At 44.7% G+C, this 24907-nt stretch overlaps 1 protein-coding gene across 6 annotated transcripts in view; it reads right to left on the reverse strand.

Annotated features, from left to right (window-relative positions):
• Window positions 1-1902: 1902 nt before the first annotated feature.
• The window catches only part of DIPK1A (divergent protein kinase domain 1A), a 199342-nt gene continuing 176337 nt past the window's right edge, over window positions 1903-24907 (reverse strand). For all 6 annotated transcript variants that reach the window (XM_089668953.1, XM_089668948.1, XM_089668951.1 and 3 more), the window contains one exon: window positions 1903-3334. In XM_089668953.1, coding sequence (XP_089525079.1) covers window positions 2522-3334 — 813 coding nt within the window. In that variant the 3' untranslated portion in view covers window positions 1903-2521. The remainder of the gene's footprint in view (window positions 3335-24907) is intronic.

Below are 24907 nucleotides of genomic sequence, written 5' to 3' on the forward strand. Positions count from 1 at the left end.
ACATTTTCTACCTCTTCCTTCACCAGCATTCTGAGCTTGATTGTGGTCTCAAAAGGTTGCTCCTCCTCCTCAATTCATTTTAGCATAACATATATCAGTTTTGTGTAGAGTGACCACTTCACACGTTAACAGATGACATTGCAAGATAGCTAGTGAATAATAAGACTGCATGCTGAAGTGGCAGCAATATATACAACGTCTTGAAAAAGTATTCATATGCCTTGACATTTGTCATGTTACAACCAAAAACGTGGATTTATTATATTGGGATTTTATGTGATAGACCAACACAAAGTGGCACATAATTGTGAAGTGGAAGGAAAATGATAAATGGTTTTAACATTTTTTTACAAATAAATATCTCAAGTGTGGTGTGCATTTGTATTCAGCCCCCTTTACTCTGATAACCCCTAACTAAAATCTAGTGGAACCAATTGCCTTCAGAAGTCACCTCCACAGTCCACCTGTGTGCAATTAATCTCAGTATAAATACAGCTGTTCTGTGAAGCCCTCAGAGGTTTGTTAGAGAACATTAGTGAACAAACAGCATCATGAAGGCCAAGGAACACAATAGACAGGTCAGGAATAAAGTTGTGGAGAAGTTTAAAGAAGGATTAGGTTATAAAACAATATCCCAAGCGTTGAACATCTCATGGAGCACTGTTCAATCCATCATCTGAAAATGGAAAGAATACGGTACAACTGCAAACCTACCAAGACACAGCAGTCCACCTAAACTGACAGGCAAGGAGAGCAATAATTAGAGATATAGCTAAGAGGCCCAAGGTAACTCTGGAGGAGCTTCAGAGATTCACACCTCGGGTGGGAAAATCTGTCCACAGGACAACTATTAGTCCTGCATACCACAAATCTGGCCTTTATGGAAGAGTGACAAGAAGAAAGCCATTGTTGAAAGAAAGCCATAAGAAGTCCTGTTTGCAAGAAGCCATGTGGGGGACGCAGTAAATATGTGGAAGAAGGTGCTCTGATCAGATGAGACCAAAATTTAACGTTTTGGCCTAAAAGCAAACTGCTATGTGTGGCGGAAAAATAACACTGCACATCACCCTGGGCACACCATCCCCATCATAAAACATGGTGGTGGCAGCATCATGTTGTGGAGATGCTTTTTTTCAGCAGGGACAGGAAAGCTGGTCAGAGTTGTTGGGAAGATGGATGGAGCCATTCTCCACTGTCCATATTCCAGCAAGACAACAACCCTAAACATACAGCCAGAGCTACAATGGAATGGTTTAGATCAAAGCATATTCATGTGTTAGAATGGCTCAAAGTCCAGACCTAAATCAAATTGATAATCTGCGGCAAGACTTAAAAATTGCTGTTCAGATGCGCTCCATCCAATCTGACAGGGCTTCAGCTATTTCGCAGAGAAGAATGGGAAAAAAATTTCACTCTCTCGATCTGCACAACTGGTACAGGCATACCCAAAAAGACTTGCAGCTATAGTTGCAGCGAAAGGTGGTTCTACAAAGTATTGACTCGAGGGGGGGGGGCTGAGTACAAAAGCACGCCACACTTTTCAGGTATTTTTTAAAAAAATTTGAAAACCATTTATCATTTTCCTTCCACTTTTACAATTACTTTGTGTTGGTCTATCTCATAAAATTCCAATAAAATACATTTCCTTTTTTAGTTGTAACCTAACAAAATGTGGGACATTTTAAGGAGTATGAATAGGCACTGTGAGAGAAAAGAAGAGGGAAGTGCCACTCATAACAACCAGAGCTGACTACCATTTCTGTAAAGTAGATCTGACAAGGGACAAAGAAATCTGATTGGCCCCACAGTTCTCCTTTTATAGGAAGCTCCTATGGAATGGAACCATATCATGATCATAGAAAAAAAAATGCAATCACAGTTTAATAACACCTTAACCACGCATTTGACAGTCCACATTTTAATGACAAGTTAGCGTTTACTTATGTTCTGAATAGGAGTGTGCAAATTTTCCATGCTAACGTATCAGTAAACTTGAGTTTTTTGTTTTAGTTCCACACATTAAAACAGCAGCTTTTATTCAACCACACTATGGCAGAAGTGGTATTTTGGCCAGCGTTCTTAAAAAAAAAATAAAAAAAAAAAAATAATAGCTAATAGTATAAAAATGCCTTCAGTTCCACCATTAGAAGTTTAGGAGGCAATTTTCACAGCATTGTAACATCCTGAAAGTATAGAATGAGGTGAGACCAGACGAGAGACAAACTTTTACCAATGTCCCGCAATGCAAAGACAGACCCAGTCCACCAATCACTGCAGAGGAACAAGAATCAATGGGATGGCAATGGTCTAATGACAATATGCATTCACATACCAACAGTTTCTGTAACTGACACATTGATAGCCCCAAAGGAGGAATACTATCTTGTTTCATTTTTCAATATTTCCCAAACCAAAGGATTCAACATTTTGATAAAAAAAATGTTTGTAAAAAATAAAGTAGACATATCAACACACAAGTGCTTTTATCTGATAGTGGCTGATGGAATCGAGACATTGGGTGTTACGAATCATTAGTATGGGATATCTTCTTCCATAAAAGGGCTTTAAGATTGTTTAAAATTAATGAATGTTGCATCTCCATGTTATTTGTAGCAGCTTTTAGGGCAATGCATGAGTAGATCTGTTTCTCTAGCTCGTCTTGAATTTCGGAAGGGGTACCTCGAAGCAGGTAGTCCTTTACCAACAGGCATATTTTTGCTAAATTTGGTTGGGTTATGTCTGCAGTGCATCTCTTTTTGCTTTGGTCACACACAGTGCTGCAGTCAGTACCATATACACAGTCAACATCAACTTCACAAGGTCGGTCTTTGATTAATTCTTTCAAGTTCATTTCAGCGACAATGTTTCTCATATCAACCACTTTCAAGTCATATTTGTCATTGTAACCAAAGTTTTTGGCACTTATGTCACACATAAGAAAATTTCCATAGGGACCATGGAAAATGTCTTCTACAAACTCTAGAAGACCTATGACTATCTTAGCTTTCCTTGGCCATGATGGAGTGAACCACTGGTCCATGCGTTTCCTTAGTCCTTGTGGAACAAATACTTCGATGATCCATGGTAGACTTATTCCATAGAGTGATGTGTATTGCACACGCTCTGTTATGTACAAATCACCACAGAAGCCGAGTAGCTTTGGAGTGTGCTCCTTGTCCTGCAAGATCACCATCAGTAGAAACTCATTTAGCTGTAGAAGTGCCCAGGCAGACTTGGCCTCTGGTAGCGACACATGTCCATCTTTATTACCATCTGCTGCTGCTAAGATTAGGTTTACTAGGTCACTGAGATTTCCTTGGTCACCTAGTTTATTCTAAAAATAAAACAAAAAAAAAATATTACTTTTGTTGGCATAGAATGACATTCTGAATGGAATTATCGTGTTTTGAAGGTACGCTCCAGTGAAATGTAAACATTTGGAATATTTATGATGCAAGAGAGTGGTACCCCAACAAAACCTCGGTAGGCTCCTTGCTGTCTCACATATGGTGGGCTTGATGCATGTAAGTATCAGTTTTGAATCTAATTGGTAGCAGTGAGCACTCTGGATTGGTGGTTCAACATGCAAAAAAAAAAATGCATGTCTCTTCTACATTAAAGAGCCTGCATGCTCACGTTTTTTTTTATATTACTCTTTGGTTCCACTTTAAGGCCTTAAATATAGTTTTAACAGCAAGTTTGTGAACAGTAAGGGGAAATTAATTATAAAAATTACAGTTGCAGTTAGTCACAGTTTACTGCATTAGTCTGCCTTCAAAGTGATTTCATTTTCTTATAGTTAGCAACCATTAAAATGCTTTTTTTTATCACTTCTTCCTATGGAAGAACTAGGGGGCATGCAGACTTGTAACTATAAATGGCAAAGTTGCATAAATCGCTACAGGATCCCCTGGCTCTTCATCCTTTATTTTAAAGTGGAGCTATCATTAAAATGCTCACCTCCAGAACTTCTCCCATCCTCTGGAACTCCCTACCCCAGTATGTCCTGTCAGCCTCCACTCTGTCCTTCTTTGGCAATCTTTGAAAACTCACTTATTCAGGGAAACCTACCCTACCTCCACCTAAGAACTGTACTTGAGTCACCTCCATCAGATCATCCCCTGCAGCTATCACCTTTTGAACCACCTACCCCTTTCCTTTAGATTGTAAGCTCCATGATCTATTCCTTCTGTATTGAACTGTATTGTACGGTCCACCTATATATTGTAAAGCGCTACGCAAACTGTTGGCGCTATATAAATCCTATATGACATATAACATGCATAAATAAATACTCTAGTGCACAAATATCACAATAAGAGAAAGCCACTAGCACAATATCATAGGTAACAATATAATCAGAAAAATAAGATGGCAGCGAAACGCTAACTATAAGACTTGAATTGAATTATTATAGGATGCCTGTAGATTACTTTGGGGATTTTCAGTTTTTGTATTCATGGCCAAAATAATAAGGTGAACAATCAGCAATTCTGACATGTGTGCTACATATTTGTGTGCGGTGTGAATTTTATTATTTTTATACAATATTTATATAGCAGTTCAGCGCTAACTATAAGACCTAAATTGCATAATAATAAAAAATATCTATCATAATGCAAATGTAAGCCCGATCAGTCCATGAGGTCCCCGATAGGTAAACCTTAGATGATGGTGATCAAAAGAGGGATACACAAAGGAAGAACCTCCACCGCCACACCAAATAAACTGCCTCTTACCAAATGGCTTTATCGACTTGAATGAAACATAAATGCATGCATTAATAACAGAAAGTTCGGGAAGACTTTATTGGCGTTTGGGGGTGTATTTTATTCTGGAATTTTTTTAGATGTATGAGGTTTCATTTATATATATATATATATATATATATATATATATATACACACATACATACATACATGTACACACATACACACACACACACACACACATACTTTTGGCTCTGTATGCCGCCAGAATAAATTAAAACAATCCAAATGAATTTGAAGTGCAGACTTTCAGCTTTAATTCAAGGGGTTGAACATAAATATCAAGTACAAATTTTAGGAACTGCAACTATTTTTATACACAGTCCCTCCATTTTCAGGGGCTCAAATGTAATTGGACAATTGAATATAATTATAAATAAAATGTTAATTTTTAATATCTTGTTGAGAATCCTTTACTGGCAATGACTGCCTGAAGTCTGGAACCCATGGACATTACCAAAGACTGGGTTTCCTCCTTTCTGATGCTTTGCCAGGCTCTAACTGAAGCTGTCTTCAGTTGTTTGTGGGTCTTTATGCCTTTAGTTTTGCCTTCAGCAAGTGAAATGCATGCTTAATGGGGTTGAGATCAGGTGACTGACTCAGCCATTGCAGAATATTCCACTTCTTTTCCTTCAAAAGCCTCTTGGTTTGCTTTTGCAGTGTGTTCTGGATCATTGTCGATCTGTACTGTGAAGCACCGTCCAATCAACTTTGCTGCATTTGGCTGAATCTGGGCTGACAGTATATCTCTAAACGCTGCAGAATTCATCCGGCTGCTTCAGTCTTCTATCACATCATCAATAAACACCAATGACCCAGTGCCACTGGAAGCCATGCATGCCCATGCCATCACACTGCCTCCACCATGTTTTACAGATGATGTTGTGTTCTTTGGATCATGAGCTGTTCCAAGCCTTCTCCACAATTTTTTCTTCCCGTCATTCTGGCTAGGGCGTCATGTGCACCCCCTACCCGGAAATGCAAATCACGTGTATATACACATTCTACTTTGCGAAGCCCTGCCGCGCTGTAGCAGTATTTCTGCTTTAGGGTGGGGTGTATCTGGTTAAGCTGTTAAATGTGAATGTATTTCTTGAATTTAAATTATTTTTGCACTAATTTACTATACTATAAGATGGCTTTTTTCCATTGGTCTACATGCTGGATTATTGCTATCTTTTGGCTGGAGCTGGTTTGTCCATTAAGAGTGGTGCCATTGCGATAAATAGGAAGAAGGGTCAGCTGCACACCGGAGGATAGATGAATATAGTGTGTATTTATTGATCCATAGGACACACAAAACACCAGGACATGAATACAGGGCGTTAATGCGTTTCACACGATCTCATGCTTAATGGTTATGATTAGAGATGAGCGAAGAAATGAAAAATTCGATTCGACTGATTCGGCGAATTCGTGGACAATATTCGATTCGAGTCGAATAAATTCGCTGTGAATTTAACTTAAAAAAGGGTGTTTCTAGGCTTCAGAGAGACTTAATATTAGTGCAGAACACTGTACCTTTAATTTAAATGCCCTTGGAGTCTGCTGGGGAAGAGAAATAATACTGTCTGTCAGTATGACATGCAGATGAGTGCCGTCGATCTTAGAATCACTGCACACTTCACTCCTTTGGCCAGTCACGGGGCCAAAACCAGTGTTTGGAGCCACAGTGTGGCGGTGGAGGCAGCAGCAATGGGAGGCCATACAGCAACCTATGACAAAATGGAAACCAGCAGGAGCGTGAGGAGACCTGAAAGTGGCACATGGCAGAGTGGGAGCAATGGGAGGCGGTACAGGGACCCAGGTCACACTATGGGCCCAGCAGCAGCGTGACCAGGCGGTACGGGGGCCCATGTCCGATATGGGGCTTGGTGGCACCTATGGAAGGCCTGTAATCTGCCAGCAACCTATGACAAAATGGACAACCGCAGGAGTGTGAGGAGATTTCAAAGTGGCACATGGCAGAGTGGAAGCAATGGAAGGCCGTACAGGGACCCAGGTCACACTGTGGGACCAGCATCAGCGTGAACAGGCGGTACGGGGGCCCATGGCCGATTTGACCTCATTCATCCCATAGTCCTGCCGACTCACGAATAGCGTGGCCTCCTCAAAGGGCCTGAGCAAGCGCAGGTGTCACATGAGCTGCCAATGGCTGACATCTAAGTTACACAGGGAGTACCTTTATCCGCTTTTAACATCAGGAAATCTGTGATGGCCTTTAGCTGTTCGTAAAGGCGGTCTAACATATGTAGGGTTGAATTCCACCTTGTTGCAACGTCACAGCATGAGGAGTCGGTACGGGGGCCCATGGCAGATTACATGTCTGGCAGCAGCTATGTGAGGCCCGTAATCTGCCTGCACCCTATGTCAAAAAATTTAACACACCAGCAGTGTGAAGAGACCTGAAAGTGGCACATGGCAGCAGAGTGTGGCGATGGAGACAGCAGCAATGGGAGGCCGTACAGGGACCCATGAGAGACTCTAGACTTGGCAGCAGCATGAGGAGGCGGTATATAGGGGCCCATGGCAGATTAGGGGCCTGGCAGCAGCTATGTGAGGCCCGTAATCTGCCTGCACCCTATGTCAAAAAATTTAACACACCAGCAGTGTGAAGAGACCTGAAAGTGGCACATGGCAGCAGAGTGTGGCGATGGAGACAGCAGCAATGGGAGGCCGTACAGGGACCCATGAGAGACTCTGGACCTGGCAGCAGCATGAGGAAGCGGTATATAGGGGCCTATGGCAGATTAGGGGCCTGGCAGCAGCTATAGGAGGCCCATAATCTGCCAGCACCCTATGTCAAAAAATTCTACACACCAGCAGTGTGTGAGGAGACCTGAAAGTGGCACATGGCAGAGTGTGGCGATGGAGACAGCAGCAATGGGAGGCCGTACAGGGACCCATGAGAGACTCTGGACCTGGCAGCAGCATGAGGAGGCGGTATATAGGGGCCTATGGCAGATTAGGGGCCTGGCAGCAGCTATAGGAGGCCCATAATCTGCCAGCACCCTATGTCAAAAAATTCTACACACCAGCAGTGTGAGGAGACCTGAAAGTGGCACATGGCAGCAGAGTGTGGCGATGGAGACAGCAGCAATGGGAGGCCGTACAGGGACCCATGACAGACTCTAGACTTGGCAGCAGCATGAGGAGGCGGTATATAGGGGCCCATGGCAGATTAGGGGCCTGGCAGCAGCTATGTGAGGCCCGTAATCTGCCTGCACCCTATGTCAAAAAATTTAACACACCAGCAGTGTGAAGAGACCTGAAAGTGGCACATGGCAGCAGAGTGTGGCGATGGAGACAGCAGCAATGGGAGGCCATACAGGGACCCATGACAGACTCTGGACTTGGCAGCAGCATGAGGAGGCGGTATATAGGGGCCCATGGCAGATTACATGTCTGGCAGCAGCTATGTGAGGCCCGTAATCTGCCTGCACCCTATGTCAAAAAATTTAACACACCAGCAGTGTGAAGAGACCTGAAAGTGGCACATGGCAGCAGAGTGTGGCGATGGAGACAGCAGCAATGGGAGGCCATACAGGGACCCATGACAGACTCTGGACTTGGCAGCAGCATGAGGAGGCGGTATATAGGGGCCCATGGCAGATTAGGGGCCTGGCAGCAGCTATGTGAGGCCCGTAATCTGCCTGCACCCTATGTCAAAAAATTTAACACACCAGCAGTGTGAAGAGACCTGAAAGTGGCACATGGCAGCAGAGTGTGGCGATGGAGACAGCAGCAATGGGAGGCCGTACAGGGACCCATGAGAGACTCTAGACTTGGCAGCAGCATGAGGAGGCGGTATATAGGGGCCCATGGCAGATTAGGGGCCTGGCAGCAGCTATGTGAGGCCCGTAATCTGCCTGCACCCTATGTCAAAAAATGTAACACACCAGCAGTGTGTGAGGAGACCTGAAAGTGGCACATGGCAGAGTGTGGCGATGGAGACAGCAGCAATGGGAGGCCGTACAGGGACCCATGAGAGACTCTGGACCTGGCAGCAGCATGAGGAAGCGGTATATAGGGGCCTATGGCAGATTAGGGGCCTGGCAGCAGCTATAGGAGGCCCATAATCTGCCAGCACCCTATGTCAAAAAATTCTACACACCAGCAGTGTGTGAGGAGACCTGAAAGTGGCACATGGCAGAGTGTGGCGATGGAGACAGCAGCAATGGGAGGCCGTACAGGGACCCATGAGAGACTCTGGACCTGGCAGCAGCATGAGGAGGCGGTATATAGGGGCCTATGGCAGATTAGGGGCCTGGCAGCAGCTATAGGAGGCCCATAATCTGCCAGCACCCTATGTCAAAAAATTCTACACACCAGCAGTGTGAGGAGACCTGAAAGTGGCACATGGCAGCAGAGTGTGGCGATGGAGACAGCAGCAATGGGAGGCCGTACAGGGACCCATGACAGACTCTAGACTTGGCAGCAGCATGAGGAGGCGGTATATAGGGGCCCATGGCAGATTAGGGGCCTGGCAGCAGCTATGTGAGGCCCGTAATCTGCCTGCACCCTATGTCAAAAAATTTAACACACCAGCAGTGTGAAGAGACCTGAAAGTGGCACATGGCAGCAGAGTGTGGCGATGGAGACAGCAGCAATGGGAGGCCATACAGGGACCCATGACAGACTCTGGACTTGGCAGCAGCATGAGGAGGCGGTATATAGGGGCCCATGGCAGATTAGGGGCCTGGCAGCAGCTATGTGAGGCCCGTAATCTGCCTGCACCCTATGTCAAAAAATTTAACACACCAGCAGTGTGAAGAGACCTGAAAGTGGCACATGGCAGCAGAGTGTGGCGATGGAGACAGCAGCAATGGGAGGCCGTACAGGGACCCATGAGAGACTCTAGACTTGGCAGCAGCATGAGGAGGCGGTATATAGGGGCCCATGGCAGATTAGGGGCCTGGCAGCAGCTATGTGAGGCCCGTAATCTGCCTGCACCCTATGTCAAAAAATTTAACACACCAGCAGTGTGAAGAGACCTGAAAGTGGCACATGGCAGCAGAGTGTGGCGATGGAGACAGCAGCAATGGGAGGCCATACAGGGACCCATGACAGACTCTGGACCTGGCAGCAGCATGAGGAAGCGGTATATAGGGGCCTATGGCAGATTAGGGGCCTGGCAGCAGCTATAGGAGGCCCATAATCTGCCAGCACCCTATGTCAAAAAATTCTACACACCAGCAGTGTGTGAGGAGACCTGAAAGTGGCACATGGCAGAGTGTGGCGATGGAGACAGCAGCAATGGGAGGCCGTACAGGGACCCATGAGAGACTCTGGACCTGGCAGCAGCATGAGGAGGCGGTATATAGGGGCCTATGGCAGATTAGGGGCCTGGCAGCAGCTATAGGAGGCCCATAATCTGCCAGCACCCTATGTCAAAAAATTCTACACACCAGCAGTGTGAGGAGACCTGAAAGTGGCACATGGCAGCAGAGTGTGGCGATGGAGACAGCAGCAATGGGAGGCCGTACAGGGACCCATGAGAGACTCTGGACTTGGCAGCAGCATGAGGAGGCGGTATATAGGGGCCCATGGCAGATTAGGGGCCTGGCAGCAGCTATGTGAGGCCCGTTATCTTGCAGCACCCTATGTCAAAAAATTAAACACACCAGCAGTGTGAAGAGACCTGAAAGTGGCACATGGCAGCAGAGTGTGGCGATGGAGACAGCAGCAATGGGAGGCCGTACAGGGACCCATGAGAGACTCTAGACTTGGCAGCAGCATGAGGAGGCGGTATATAGGGGCCCATGGCAGATTAGGGGCCTGGCAGCAGCTATAGGAGGCACATAATCTGCCAGCACCCTATGTCAAAAAATTCTACACACCAGCAGTGTGAGGAGACCTGAAAGTGGCACATGGCAGCAGAGTGTGGCGATGGAGACAGCAGCAATGGGAGGCCGTACAGGGACCCATGAGAGACTCTAGACTTGGCAGCAGCATGAGGAGGCGGTATATAGGGGCCCATGGCAGATTAGGGGCCTGGCAGCAGCTATGTGAGGCCCGTAATCTGCCTGCACCCTATGTCAAAAAATTTAACACACCAGCAGTGTGAAGAGACCTGAAAGTGGCACATGGCAGCAGAGTGTGGCGATGGAGACAGCAGCAATGGGAGGCCGTACAGGGACCCATGAGAGACTCTGGACTTGGCAGCAGCATGAGGAGGCGGTATATAGGGGCCCATGGCAGATTAGGGGCCTGGCAGCAGCTATGTGAGGCCCGTAATCTGCCTGCACCCTATGTCAAAAAATTTAACACACCAGCAGTGTGAAGAGACATGAAAGTGGCACATGGCAGCAGAGTGTGGCGATGGAGACAGCAGCAATGGGAGGCCGTACAGGGACCCATGAGAGACTCTGGACCTAGCAGCAGCATGAGGAGGCGGTATATAGGGGCCTATGGCAGATTAGGGGCCTGGCAGCAGCTATGTGAGGCCCGTAATCTGCCAGCACCCTATGTCAAAAAATTAAACACACCAGCAGTGTGAGGAGACCTGAAAGTGGCACATGTTTGAGGCATGATTCATGGCGGATTTAGTCAGTTGTGTCAGGAACTGGTGGTTTGAAATCCAGACTAATCCACGCCTGATTCATTTTCACAAACGTGAGTCTCTCCACACTTTGGGTGGACAGTCGTGTCCTCCGCGGAGTTACAATACCTCCTGCCGCACTAAACACGCGCTCCGATGCCACGCTACTGGCCGGGCATGACAGCCTTTCAAGGGCAAATTCAGGTAGTTGGGGCCAAAGGTCAAGTTTCGTTGCCCAGTAGTCAAGGGGATTGTCTACCTCGGTTGGCAGGGTGCTGTCCAAGTAGGCCCAAGCCTGTTGTTTGAGCTCCTGCTCCAGGTCCACCTGATGCTGCTGCTGCTGCTGCGGCTGGTTAGTAGTTTCCTCACTGCGCTGGTGAAGAAAGCTACTCATCATCGACTGCAGACTGAGGCAGCCGCTGCTGGTGGAGCTGCCACTGCTCCTACCACCCCACCCCTCCCCTGCTGCCATGCCAGCGGAACGCGAGCGCACAGGGCCCACAGTGTCTGAGGATGGACGTTGGCGCACAAAGGCAGAGACCAACTGACTACATAGGTGGTTTTTATAGTACGTAATTTTGGCCTCCCTCTCAGCAGGTGTGAAAAAGGCCACCATTTTGGACCGGTAGCGAGGGTCCAACAAGGTGGACAGCCAAAAGTCATCCCTCTGTCTGATGGTTATTATTCGGCTGTCGCTACGCAAGCAACCGAGCATGCTATGGGCCATTTGTGCCAAGGAATGCGAGGGACTCCCTGCCTCCATCTCCACAGCATACTGCCACGGTGCGTCTGGGTCCTCTGTCTCCTCCTCCTCCTCCTCTACCAGATGCTCCTGCTCCTCCACTCCTGTCCGCTGAGTGGAAAAACCACCCATTTCACTCAATAATTCCTGAGCACAAATGTCCTCCTCTACCTCCTCCTCTTCTTCCTGTCCTGCCCCCACAGGGGTCATGTGGCGTTGAGATCTGTGCGCCACGTCTACCGCACCCTGACCAGCCATTGTTAACAGCATTTGTTCCAGGACGTGCAACAGAGGAATGACGTCGTTCATCCCATAGTCCTGCCGACTCACGAATAGCGTGGCCTCCTCAAAGGGCCTGAGCAAGCGGCAGGTGTCACGCATGAGCTGCCAATGGCTGACATCTAAGTTACACAGGGGAGTACCTTTATCCGCTTGTAACATCAGGAAATCGGTGATGGCCTTTCGCTGCTCGTAAAGGCGGTCTAACATGTGTAGGGTTGAATTCCACCTTGTTGCAACGTCGCAGATCAGGCGATGCTGTGGAATTCCGTTCTGCCGCTGCAGCTCAATGAGGGTGTTCTTTGCGGTGTAGGAATGGCTGAAATGCATGCACAGTTTACGTGACATTTTAAGGATGTCTTGCAGTGGGATGGTGGATTTTAGGAACCGCTTGACAACCAGATTGAACACGTGAGCCATGCATGGCGCATGGCACAACCTTCCTTGACGCAGAGCAGACACCATGTTCTTTCCGTTGTCAGTCAACATGGTTCCGATTTTTAGTTTGCGCGGAGACAGCCATCTGTCGATTTCTCTGTTCATTACACTCAGCAGTTCCTCCCCTGTGTGACTACGTTCGCCAAGGCATACCAGGTGCAGCACAGCGTGACACCGTTGCGCCCTGCACATGTGATATGCCGGTCGGGTAATGGGACTTGGCACGGGGGTGGCGGCTGAGGACACGGCGGAAAAAGAGGTGGTAGAGGCGGACATGCTTGCTGGACCAAGGACGTGCAAACGTGGAGGCAAAAGCGTCGTGACCTGTCCAAGTTGCTGGTGCGGCTGTGCCGGCACCACGTTCACCCAGTGGGCCGTAAATGACATGTACTGTCCCTGACCGTAGTTACAGCTCCACACGTCGGCGCTGCCGTGCACTTTGGCAGAGACCGACATGCTCAAAGACTGGCCCACCATCTCTTCTACATGTGAATGCAGGGCTGGCACTGCCTTTTGGGCAAAGAAATGACGGCTTGGCACTCTCCACCGCGGCGCGGCACAAGCCATCATTTCTCGGAAAGGTGCTGAGTCCACCAGTTGGAAAGGGAGGGACTGCAGCACCAGCAACTTGGACAGGAGGACGTTCAGCTTTTGCACCGTCGGGTGCGTGCTCGCAAACTGTTGTCTCTTGGATACGGATTCCAAGAAAGACTGTTGACGGAATCCGAGAAGAGGAGTAGCAGGAGAAGGAGCATCTGAACGAGCGGAAGATGCCAATGAGCGACAACTCCCCTCAGCAGAGGTGTTGGAGCCTTGACTGGCTGATAGAGGGCGATTGACGACGTCGGGTGACGGAGCAAGTAACGGAGCGGGTGATGGAGCGGGGGCTGGGGCAGGCAGAACCGCCGTATGTTTATCACGGTTTTCCCAGGCCACCGAATGGTGACGCTGCATATGCTGACGCAACGCTGTAGTCCCAACATGGGCCCCCTGGCCACGCTTGCATTTCTGGCCACATAGTCGACATACGGCTACGTTTACTTCCTCGGGCGGCTTGAGGAAAAATTGCCACACCACCGAGTAGGAAACTTTGCCCCCGCTACTCTTCACTGGCTGACTGCTACTTCCTCCGTGCGCAACGGCACCACTACTGGCCGTGGTGGTAGGCTGCAGTGGAGCTGGTGCTCTACTCCGTGGACGTTTGGCTCCACTGACACTGATGCGACCCTGCTGCTGTCTCCTGGGCAACCCACCGACTGTTTTGCTCGCTGCCAAGCTGCCACCCTCTTCTCCTGATGATGCGGAAGAAATTGCCTGATGACGACGAGGCTGCCAAGTGCGATCAACCTCCTCATCATCAAGTAGGGTCTCCGCCTCACTACTAGCCCCCTCGGCTGCGTCTGGGTCAGGAGACAGACCTGTCTCTAGACCGGCTACCGAGCCACTCTCCTCGCCAGTACTTGTTCGCTTGGCTGCTGAAAAGGCCGATGTCTCCCCCCGTTCCTGACCGCCCTCTGTTAGCTCTTCCTCACTGTACAGTGGGGCTGAGCCCACAGCATGCGATACTTCGCTTGGTGAGGGAACAGCAAAGGACAGGGGCAGGTAGAGGACACGTGATTTCAGTGGGCTTGGTCCCGGGCCATGCCAACTAACGGTTGTGTCTGACGTACCCACCGACCGTTGGCTGTAGGTGTCAGAGGTGACCTGGGAAGAGGAAGACGACCGAGCCAACCAATCAATGACGGCAGGGTTGTCGGTGGAGACACGACCGCTGGATGACACCGGGAGCACTGGCCTCTGGCTGCGAATACTGCTGCCTCGACCCCTTCCTCTGCTGCCACGTCTGCTCGCTCCTAAAACATTGCCTCCTCTGCCACTCCTCTGCATGTTGTCTGACATACTATTTAATTCAACGATTAGGTGTCCCTGAGTAACAATTCTCTGGCACTCAGTAACAATTCTGTCTGTCCCTGAGTATGAATTCTGTGGCCCTGAGTAACAATTATGTGTCTGTGCGAGTAACAATTCTGTGTCTGTGCGAGTAACAATTCTGTGTCTGTGCAAGTAACAATTTTGTGTCTGTGCGAGTAACAATTCTCTGGCACTCAGTAACAATTCTGTCTGTCCCTGAGTAACAATTCTCTGGCACTCAGTAACAATTCTGTCTGTCCCTGAGTATGAATTCTGTGGCCCTGAGTAACAATTCTGTGTCTGTGCGAGTAACAATTCTGTGTCTGTGCAAGTAACAATTTTGTGTCTGTGCGAGTAACAATTCTCTGGCACTCAGTAACAATTCTGTCTGTCCCTGAGTAACAATTCTCTGGCACTCAGTAACAATTCTGTCTGTCCCTGAGTATGAATTCTGTGGCCCTGAGTAACAATTCTGTGTCTGTGCGAGTAACAATTCTGTGTCTGTGCAAGTAACAATTTTGTGTCTGTGCAAGTAACAATTTTGTGTCTGTGCGAGTAACAATTCTCTGGCACTCAGTAACAATTCTGTCTGTCCCTGAGTAACAATTCTCTGGCACTCAGTAACAATTCTGTCTGTCCCTGAGTATGAATTCTGTGGCCCTGAGTAACAATTCTGTGTCTGTGCGAGTAACAATTCTGTGTCTGTGCAAGTAACAATTTTGTGTCTGTGCGAGTAACAATTCTCTGGCACTCAGTAACAATTCTGTCTGTCCCTGAGTAACAATTCTCTGGCACTCAGTAACAATTCTGTCTGTCCCTGAGTAACAATTCTCTGGCACTCAGTAACAATTCTGTCTGTCCCTGAGTATGAATTCTGTGGCCCTGAGTAACAATTCTGTGTCTGTGCGAGTAACAATTCTGTGTCTGTGCAAGTAACAATTTTGTGTCTGTGCGAGTAACAATTCTCTGGCACTCAGTAACAATTCTGTCTGTCCCTGAGTAACAATTCTCTGGCACTCAGTAACAATTCTGTCTGTCCCTGAGTAACAATTCTCTGGCACTCAGTAACAATTCTGTCTATCCCTGAGTATGAATTCTGTGGCCCTGAGTAACAATTCTGTGTCTGTGCGAGTAACAATTCTGTGTCTGTGCAAGTAACAATTTTGTGTCTGTGCGAGTAACAATTCTCTGGCACTCAGTAACAATTCTGTCTGTCCCTGAGTAACAATTCTCTGGCACTCAGTAACAATTCTGTCTGTCCCTGAGTAACAATTCTCTGGCACTCAGTAACAATTCTGTCTGTCCCTGAGTAACAATTCTCTGGCACTCAGTAACAATTCTGTCTGTCCCTGAGTAACAATTCTCTGGCACTCAGTAACAATTCTGTCTGTCCCTGAGTATGAATTCTGTGGCCCTGAGTAACAATTCTGTGTCTGTGCGAGTAACAATTCTGTGTCTGTGCAAGTAACAATTTTGTGTCTGTGCGAGTAACAAATCTCTGGCACTCAGTAACAATTCTGTCTGTCCCTGAGTAACAATTCTCTGGCACTCAGTAACAATTCTGTCTGTCCCTGAGTAACAATTCTCTGGCACTCAGTAACAATTCTGTCTGTCCCTGAGTATGAATTCTGTGGCCCTGAGTAACAATTCTGTGTCTGTGCGAGTAACAATTCTGTGTCTGTGCAAGTAACAATTTTGTGTCTGTGCGAGTAACAATTCTCTGGCACTCAGTAACAATTCTGTCTGTCCCTGAGTAACAATTCTCTGGCACTCAGTAACAATTCTGTCTGTCCCTGAGTAACAATTCTCTGGCACTCAGTAACAATTCTGTCTATCCCTGAGTATGAATTCTGTGGCCCTGAGTAACAATTCTGTGTCTGTGCGAGTAACAATTCTGTGTCTGTGCAAGTAACAATTTTGTGTCTGTGCGAGTAACAATTCTCTGGCACTCAGTAACAATTCTGTCTGTCCCTGAGTAACAATTCTCTGGCACTCAGTAACAATTCTGTCTGTCCCTGAGTAACAATTCTCTGGCACTCAGTAACAATTCTGTCTGTCCCTGAGTATGAATTCTGTGGCCCTGAGTAACAATTCTGTGTCTGTGCGAGTAACAATTCTGTGTCTGTGCAAGTAACAATTTTGTGTCTGTGCGAGTAACAATTCTCTGGCACTCAGTAACAATTCTGTCTGTCCCTGAGTAACAATTCTCTGGCACTCAGTAACAATTCTGTCTGTCCCTGAGTAACAATTCTCTGGCACTCAGTAACAATTCTGTCTATCCCTGAGTATGAATTCTGTGGCCCTGAGTAACAATTCTGTGTCTGTGCGAGTAACAATTCTGTGTCTGTGCAAGTAACAATTTTGTGTCTGTGCGAGTAACAATTCTCTGGCACTCAGTAACAATTCTGTCTGTCCCTGAGTAACAATTCTCTGGCACTCAGTAACAATTCTGTCTGTCCCTGAGTAACAATTCTCTGGCACTCAGTAACAATTCTGTCTGTCCCTGAGTAACAATTCTCTGGCACTCAGTAACAATTCTGTCTGTCCCTGAGTAACAATTCTCTGGCACTCAGTAACAATTCTGTCTGTCCCTGAGTAACAATTCTCTGGCACTCAGTAACAATTCTGTCTGTCCCTGAGTAACAATTCTCTGGCACTCAGTAACAATTCTGTCTGTCCCTGAGTAACAATTCTGTCTGTCCCTGAGAATGAATTCTGTGGCCCTAAGAATTCTCTGGCACTCAGTAACAATTCTGTCTGTCCCTGAGTAACAATTCTCTGGCACTCAGTAACAATTCTGTCTGTCCCTGAGTAAAAATTCTGTGGCCCTAATAACGTTTCTGTGGCCCTAAGTAACAATTCTCTGGCACTGAGTAACAATTCTGTCTGTCCCTGAGTATGAATTCTGTGGCCCTAACTAGCGTTTCTTTGTCCCTAAATAACGATTCTGTGGCCCTCATTAACAAGTCTGTGTCCCTGAGTAATGGTTCTCTGTCCCTAAGTAACTTCTCTCTGTCCCCAATTCTCGTTTCTGTGGCCCTAACTCTGTCCCTGTCCCTAGTACAGAGCGGTCTGCCTCTGTTCAATGACTGCAGGCAAATGAAGATTTCCAAAATGGCCGCTATATATACCTCGACCATTACACAGTGCTGGCTGGCTGGCTGCTGATTGGCTGATGCGATCACATGTCGTTGAGGAATGCATTATGGGGCAGCGCGCCTTGTCTGCGCGCCTTCCCCGACATCCCCGCTCCGTCGCCGCACATGTCAGCCGCCATTTTCGGAAAAATTTCGATTCGCGCGTCCGAATTAGGCTGTTTTTCGGATTCGGCACGAATCGAAATTTTTCCGATATTCGACTCGAATTCCACTTCGGATACTTCGATTCGCTCATCTCTAGTTATGATTAAGCAGGAGATCGTGTGAAACGCATTAACATGTCCTGTATTCATGTCCTGGTGTTTTGTATGGATCAATAAATACACACTATATTCATCTATCCTCCGGTGTGCGGCTGACACTTCTTCCTATTGCATCGTGTGTGGTGGTGAGCCAGAGCTTGCACCTGTTGTGGATTGATCTGGATTGCTTGCCTGAGCAGTATACCTTTGTTCTTTGGCCATTGCAATAAAGGTTGGAAGTTCTGCTATGATAACCTATGGTGTTATCCTTACTGCACTTTTTGGCTGTTCCTGATGGGAGGTCAAAACATTTGGGAAGAGGCAGTTTATTTGGTGTGGCGGTGGAGAATCTTCCCTTGTGTCTTCTCTTTTGATCACCATTATTAAGGTTTACCTACCAGGGACCCTCAAGGACTATCGGCTTTTTCTATTATATCTGTTCCATCTGATCGGACTTACATCTGCATTATGATGGACATTTTTTATTATTAATCAATTTAGGTCTTATTGTCAGCGCTGCACTGCTACTGTATATAAATCTTTTATACTAATAATAAAATCCACAATGCACACAAATATGTAGCACTCGTCTGAATTACTGATTGCTCACCTTATTATTTTGGTTACAAAATGTATCACAGTCTTGCCATGAATACAAAAACTGAAACTCCCGAATGTAATCTACAGGCATCCTATAAAATCAAATAGTCTCTGGCTATCGGGATCATTGGGAATGTGAGACTACAGGAATTTATGGTTTACAAACTGGCAGACCCTGTCTGGTAGACCTGTCTGCTAGACCTGTAGAATAGAATAAGTATTAGCAAGGTACAGCGTTCTGCAACACAACTGAGCAAAAGCAGAATTTGCATAGGTAATTGGCAAATACAGCTATGTTTATTCACATACATAATTATAAACTATGCATAACAGCAAGGTATTTAATACATTAGCAGACACTAACAAGACTTACCCAATTCTGATCTTTTTCACATGCACATCGCAAACATATTTTAAAAGATTATAGTTCACTATTAAAAGCAATCACTTTGCTAAGACTTTATGCCATTCGAAAACAAAACAATTAGCACGGTTGCATACTAATTACTTTACAGCATTTTAAAAAGGGTGTCTAAGCAATCATTTTATGATAAACTCCTTTGATTCCTGTGGTTAAATTATTATACAGCCAGCCTTTACTGGTCTCCTTATCAGTTGGTTTTTCTATGAGTGCAAGCCTGCAAAACCCATATATGCAAACATCACCCACTTAAAAAAAATGTTAAAGATTTTGCCCAATAAAAACAGTATAATAATACATGATATTTTAAATACGATTAGCCTGCCCTTCGTTAAACTGCATACCACAATTAGCTGTCAAGCCTTCCACTTAGATCTTTGTCTCGGTGAATTATGTTTGAATTTTCTGCATACATCTCTACACAGTAAGCCCAGGACACAAGAGAGTAGCTAAAGATTGAACTAAATGGTAGTACCATAGTCTTCCTGAAAATCACATTATTGATGACATAGATTTCTGTCAGTCTGATTACTAAACAGTTCTAAAGACAGAACACGTCAATAATTTTCTGCACTGCCAACCACTTTCCGTACAGAAAATGGAGCTGGCTTGCTACAGAAGCTCTTGTTTTCAATACAAACGATTTTAACTGAAAGGAAGGACATACTTTTAAAGCGATATTATAAAGTAAATAAATACATCTATAAAAAAAATGAGTATTGCAGCCTATATGGTGAAAAGGCTTTGGCCAATCAAAATAAGATGGAAAAGATATATATGGTGAAAAGGCTTTGGCCAATCAAAATAAGATGGAAAAGACATGACTGTAATATGGCTGGAGAAAGGCTGCGAATGTCAATCATTGCTCTTTAGGTATGGTTCTCTCTAATGTTCCACAAAAAGTTAGCTCAAATTAAACACAACAGAATGTGTGACCCATGTCCTTACCTGCCTATGCTGTTTAGATGAGAGTGGATGACAGTTTTTGAGAGAGGGAGTCTGAAGACAAACCGTTTTTGCAGTACACTCTCTTTAGAAAACCAACTGTGTCAAGGGCACACTCTATTATCTCTAAATGTTTACTAGCAAAAACTATTTTAATACACTACTGTAAATGTTTAATTGACTTGAGAAAAATACTGTAAAGTGAGGATGCTTCTGAAAACAATGAAATTCATAATTTTTCTTTATCAGTTAACATACAAAGTTCATAAATAGAAATAAACCCAATTCAAATCAATGTTTGGTGTGCCCACCAATTAATTTTTGCAGACATATGCTTCCGTGCATGATTTAATAAACATAAAAGGTGCTAATTATCTACAAGATACCAGGTAGGTTTCAAAACAGAATCAGCTGTGTAGAAGGGATGAAAATGGAGGAGAAAAAGCCATGATCTTCTAAGCTCAGAGCACTGAAAAAAATTTGATGTAAACATGTTACACAATGTCATGTTAGAACACCACAACGTGGTGCTCTTACTGCATCAACAAGGTGTCTCACGGGCAGAAATTTCTAGAAACATGGGTGTTTCTGGATGTGCTGTTCAAGCTCTTCTACAAAAGCACAAAAAAAAAAACAGGCGACTGAGGACCAAACATTTAGTGCATGAAAGACACATCATGAATATTTTGCTTCACAATCAGAAAATGTCCAGAAATTTGTGGAACCCTGGCACATCTATCTACAGTCTGGAGACTTCCAATCAGAGGTGGTCCTAATGAAAGGCTTGCAGCTAAAATGGAATACTACCATGTGCAAGCCAGGCTAATCACCTTGTATACAAAAGTGAAAGAGCTGGTGTGCAGAAAAATGGTAGCAAGTTGCTCTAGACTAATGAGTCCAAATCTGAAATATTTGGCTGTAACAGAAGATAGTGTGTTCACTAAAGGCCTGGAGAGTAGTACAAGTGTGAATGCTTGCAGGCAAAAGTGAAGCATTGTGGAGGTTCATTGCAACTTTGGGACTGCATTTCTGCACATGGAGTTGAAGATTTGGCCAGAACTAATGGTTTCCTTAGTGTGGACATTCATCAGGCAAAACCATTATTCAGGCATCCGTTTGGTCCTAAATTCATTCTGCAGTGGGACAATAACCTTAAACATACGACGAGCGTTCAAGTCAAACCGTGACTTTTGAGTTTATATAAGAAAAAATTTCAAGGAGTGAAAACTACATTCATTTTTCAACATACTCCCCTGATACATTTATACACTCATCCAAGTGTTTAACTAATGTCTGGAAAGCTTAGGCATAGATAGATTTGTTAGTATGCCCAACCATCCTAGGACAGCCTGCTTCACTTTGTCATGATTGTGTTCACCGCTCCCACAAAAAAAGAGTTGTCTCATGTGAAATTTCACAACAGGTTTTGCATAGATTATCCAGGATCAGGTGTTCCACACGCTGAATGTTCAAAGGAATGACTGCTGTGGATTGGGAACCACCATGGTCAGGATAGTCACTGATGGATGTACAGCCATCCTTGAATCGTTTACAACATTCAAATGTCTTAACATGGCTGAGCATCTCATCACTCTACTGTGCTTGAAATCTTCTGTAGATGTTGCGGGTTTTCATTCACAAGAAACTTCATCACCACACGCTATTCCATGCATGCACTAACACTGTTGTCTGCCATCTTGTTTAAGTGTCTGAACTGGCCCGCAACATGTGAGCCGCCTATCAGTAATAGGACACACTTGCCACTTACTACTGCATGTAGTACCGCCACACTAGCATCCCTTTTTTATACCTGCAAAATTAAAAGTCCTGGTTTGATCTGAACGCTCTTTGTACATAAGTATCTTTAGTCAAAGAAGAATAAGAAGAGATGGTATGGTCCCCACAGAGCCCTCATCTTACAGGGTAACTACACTTCTGTGGGGGGAAAAAAAAAACCCAAAATATATAAATTGCAACAGAGGGCATATTGTAATTGAATTACAATATTATGTAATATTAATATTTGTTTTATATAATATTAAGAATAACAACATTGTAAAATTAAATACAATGTTATTAAAAATTACCTTATCTTTTTAATCTGCAGCGCTGTAATTTTCTGTGAAATTCAATGCAATATGGCAACCTGGAGGCATTCCATACACCATTGGTGTATGGAACATTCCCAGAAAAGTCAATTCCTGCTTGTGATTGTCTCACTGATTTCCCCAGAAGTCTGCACAAAGACACAAGTGAGATTTTAGGCATTCTCTGCAGCAAAAATTTCATGTTTTCTAAGATACTCCCAATGGGTTAATTACTTCTTAAGATATGCAGACGCCGCATTTTCCTCATTAGGACACTGCAAGTGCATCAGCTGATTAATATGTTTCTCTTTTCTTTAGAGCTGCAACAAAAGTTTCTTAAAATCCCTGCAATGTACATAAGTCACCCAGAGAAGATTGTTTTTTGTTTTTCTCAAAAATGGAGTTACTCTTTAAAACTGAGTGCTTCTAGAATTGCAAGAAGAGAAGTAACTTAGACAGTCTAAATCCACAGCACTGTGGTTCATTCTTCTACAAGTTTAGAGCAACCAACCTGATAAATTTCTTAAAAAAAATTGCGTGCAAGTATACCTATAAGAATTTATGCTGTTTCAAAGGCAAAGGGTGGACAATTTAATTTTCCGTTGATGTACTTTCTATGTAATCAATTTATATATAAAACTACAATAAATGGTAAAAAAATAAATATATAACAAAAACTGTACTGTGGTGGCAAAAAAGAAAAAAAAATGGTTATAAATCCACTATAGTTTCCTTTAAAGAAGAACTAAAGGCATTTTTTTCCATATTGGATAGAGCAAGGGAGGGTTTAACCCATCAGATTTTTTTTTCCACCATCTGTGTTCCATTGCAGAGATTTCCATTCAATTCCTGACCCATAGCCAAACAGGAAGTGAGAGGAAATCCCTCCAAATTAAGGGAATTCTTTGGGGACCCCCAGGTCACCAGAACTAGTACCCCCATTGGAAGGTTTAGTGATCAGTAAGCATGCCGCTCTAAGTGGAGATAAGGATCTCCCCAGTGAAGGGAGCAGGCACCTACACACCATTCAGGTGTGTAGAAGCATCATCAGCGAAAGGAAGAAGCACCGCTCCCTGACCCAGTGCATGAATATGTGGATAAGTGTGGCCTCAGTGAATGCTGCTCCAGCCAGGCCCTCTGACAGGTTTCACCCCACACACCAGGGCTTGGTGTGTGGGACGAAAGATGTTGGAGGGCACAGCTGAGGCCACACTTATCCACATATCCATGCACTGGGTCGGTGAGTGGTGCTTCTTCCTTTTTCCACTGGGAAGCTTCCTGGGGTGAATTCAAAATTTGGAGTTTTCTTTCACTTTCAATGATAAATGGTAAACAAGACAAATAGTGAGGCTGAATCTCCTTAATGGGGAAACAGACAGCAATAAAACCTGATGTACTCTAATCACTTTCCACTCTATTCAAAAGTAAAAAAGGTTTTGCTTTTAGTTATACTTTAAATGTGGTCCTAACAGGCTTTCACATTGTGCTGAAACCCATTAGTAGAACAGACATTGTATTCTCCATTGGACATCTGGGTGGAAGCTAGACATAATTATACGACAGCCAAGCTCCCAGATAACATAATAGAGCTATATGACTGCTCCATTTTAAATACATTATTGTGCGGATTTTGGCGCCCTAATAAGACCTTGCAAGGCTTTCAGTCCATCTTTTTCTATGCAATGCCTACAGAAGATCAGAGAAACCTACTTAACCATTAGCCGCCCGGCCAATAGCCGTTTGGCGGCTTGAAAAGCGCTGCAGCTTTCCGGGTCCACGCCATTTGGCGTGCTCCCGCACATGCGCCGTTTGCGCTATTGCAGAGCGGCGCAGCAGCGGGATCTGTCACCGCCCGTGCACCTCGGACACGGCCGATGACAGATCCGAGTACCGGCTCCCGTTGCCGGTACCATGTGACCTGCCGCGACCAATCACAGCAGGTCACATGACAGTTGTATACAATGGATGGCTTCATTCATGATGCCATCCATTGTATACTAGTGCCTAGCTGTGAATGGTCACAGCTAATCACATGCACATGTCATGTGATTAGCTGTGACCAAATCACAGCTAAGCACAAAAAAAAAAAAAAAAAAAAGCTGAATGAATCGATTTCATTCAGCTAAATGCTTGCTTATAGCAAAGTAATTCTTTGCTATAAGCAAATTGTGTAAAAAAAAAAAAAAAAAAAAAAAATACTGATCACTTCCCCAAAGTAGTACAATGTTACTATGGTAACATTGTACTATTTTGGTCATAGTAAAATATGAAAAAAAATCTTAAAAAAAATAAAAAAAAAAATGTAATAAAAAATTAAATATAATAAAAAAATAAAAAAAAATAAAAAAAATATATAATTTTTTTTTTTTTTCATACTGTCACCAGTCAGTGTCCCTGTTCACCGCCATGCCAGTTATATGATGACGCTGTACTGCACTGGTGACAGTATGTAAAAAAAAAAATAGTGAAAATAATATTTTTCATTTTTTCATTTTCGGAAAAATTATGACAAAAAAATACAACTTCAAAAAACTCGCCATGCCTCTTATGAAGTACGTCCGACTGTCTACTCAGCAAAAAGGGGTCATTTGGGGATATCTGTACTATTCTGACATTCTTGGACCTCAAGAAATTAGATTGGCTGTCAGTACTTCAGGATTGATCAATATTCAGATCTATACCATAGTTTGTGAACTCTATAACTTTCCTACAAACTAAATAATACATCCTAATTTGGGTTATTTTCACCAAAGACATGTAGCAGAATACATCTC

This window comes from Staurois parvus, unplaced genomic scaffold, assembly GCF_062004578.1.
Source record: "Staurois parvus isolate SC_StPar_1 unplaced genomic scaffold, SC_StPar_1.0 ptg000066l, whole genome shotgun sequence".
Classification (NCBI taxonomy): domain Eukaryota; kingdom Metazoa; phylum Chordata; class Amphibia; order Anura; family Ranidae; genus Staurois; species Staurois parvus.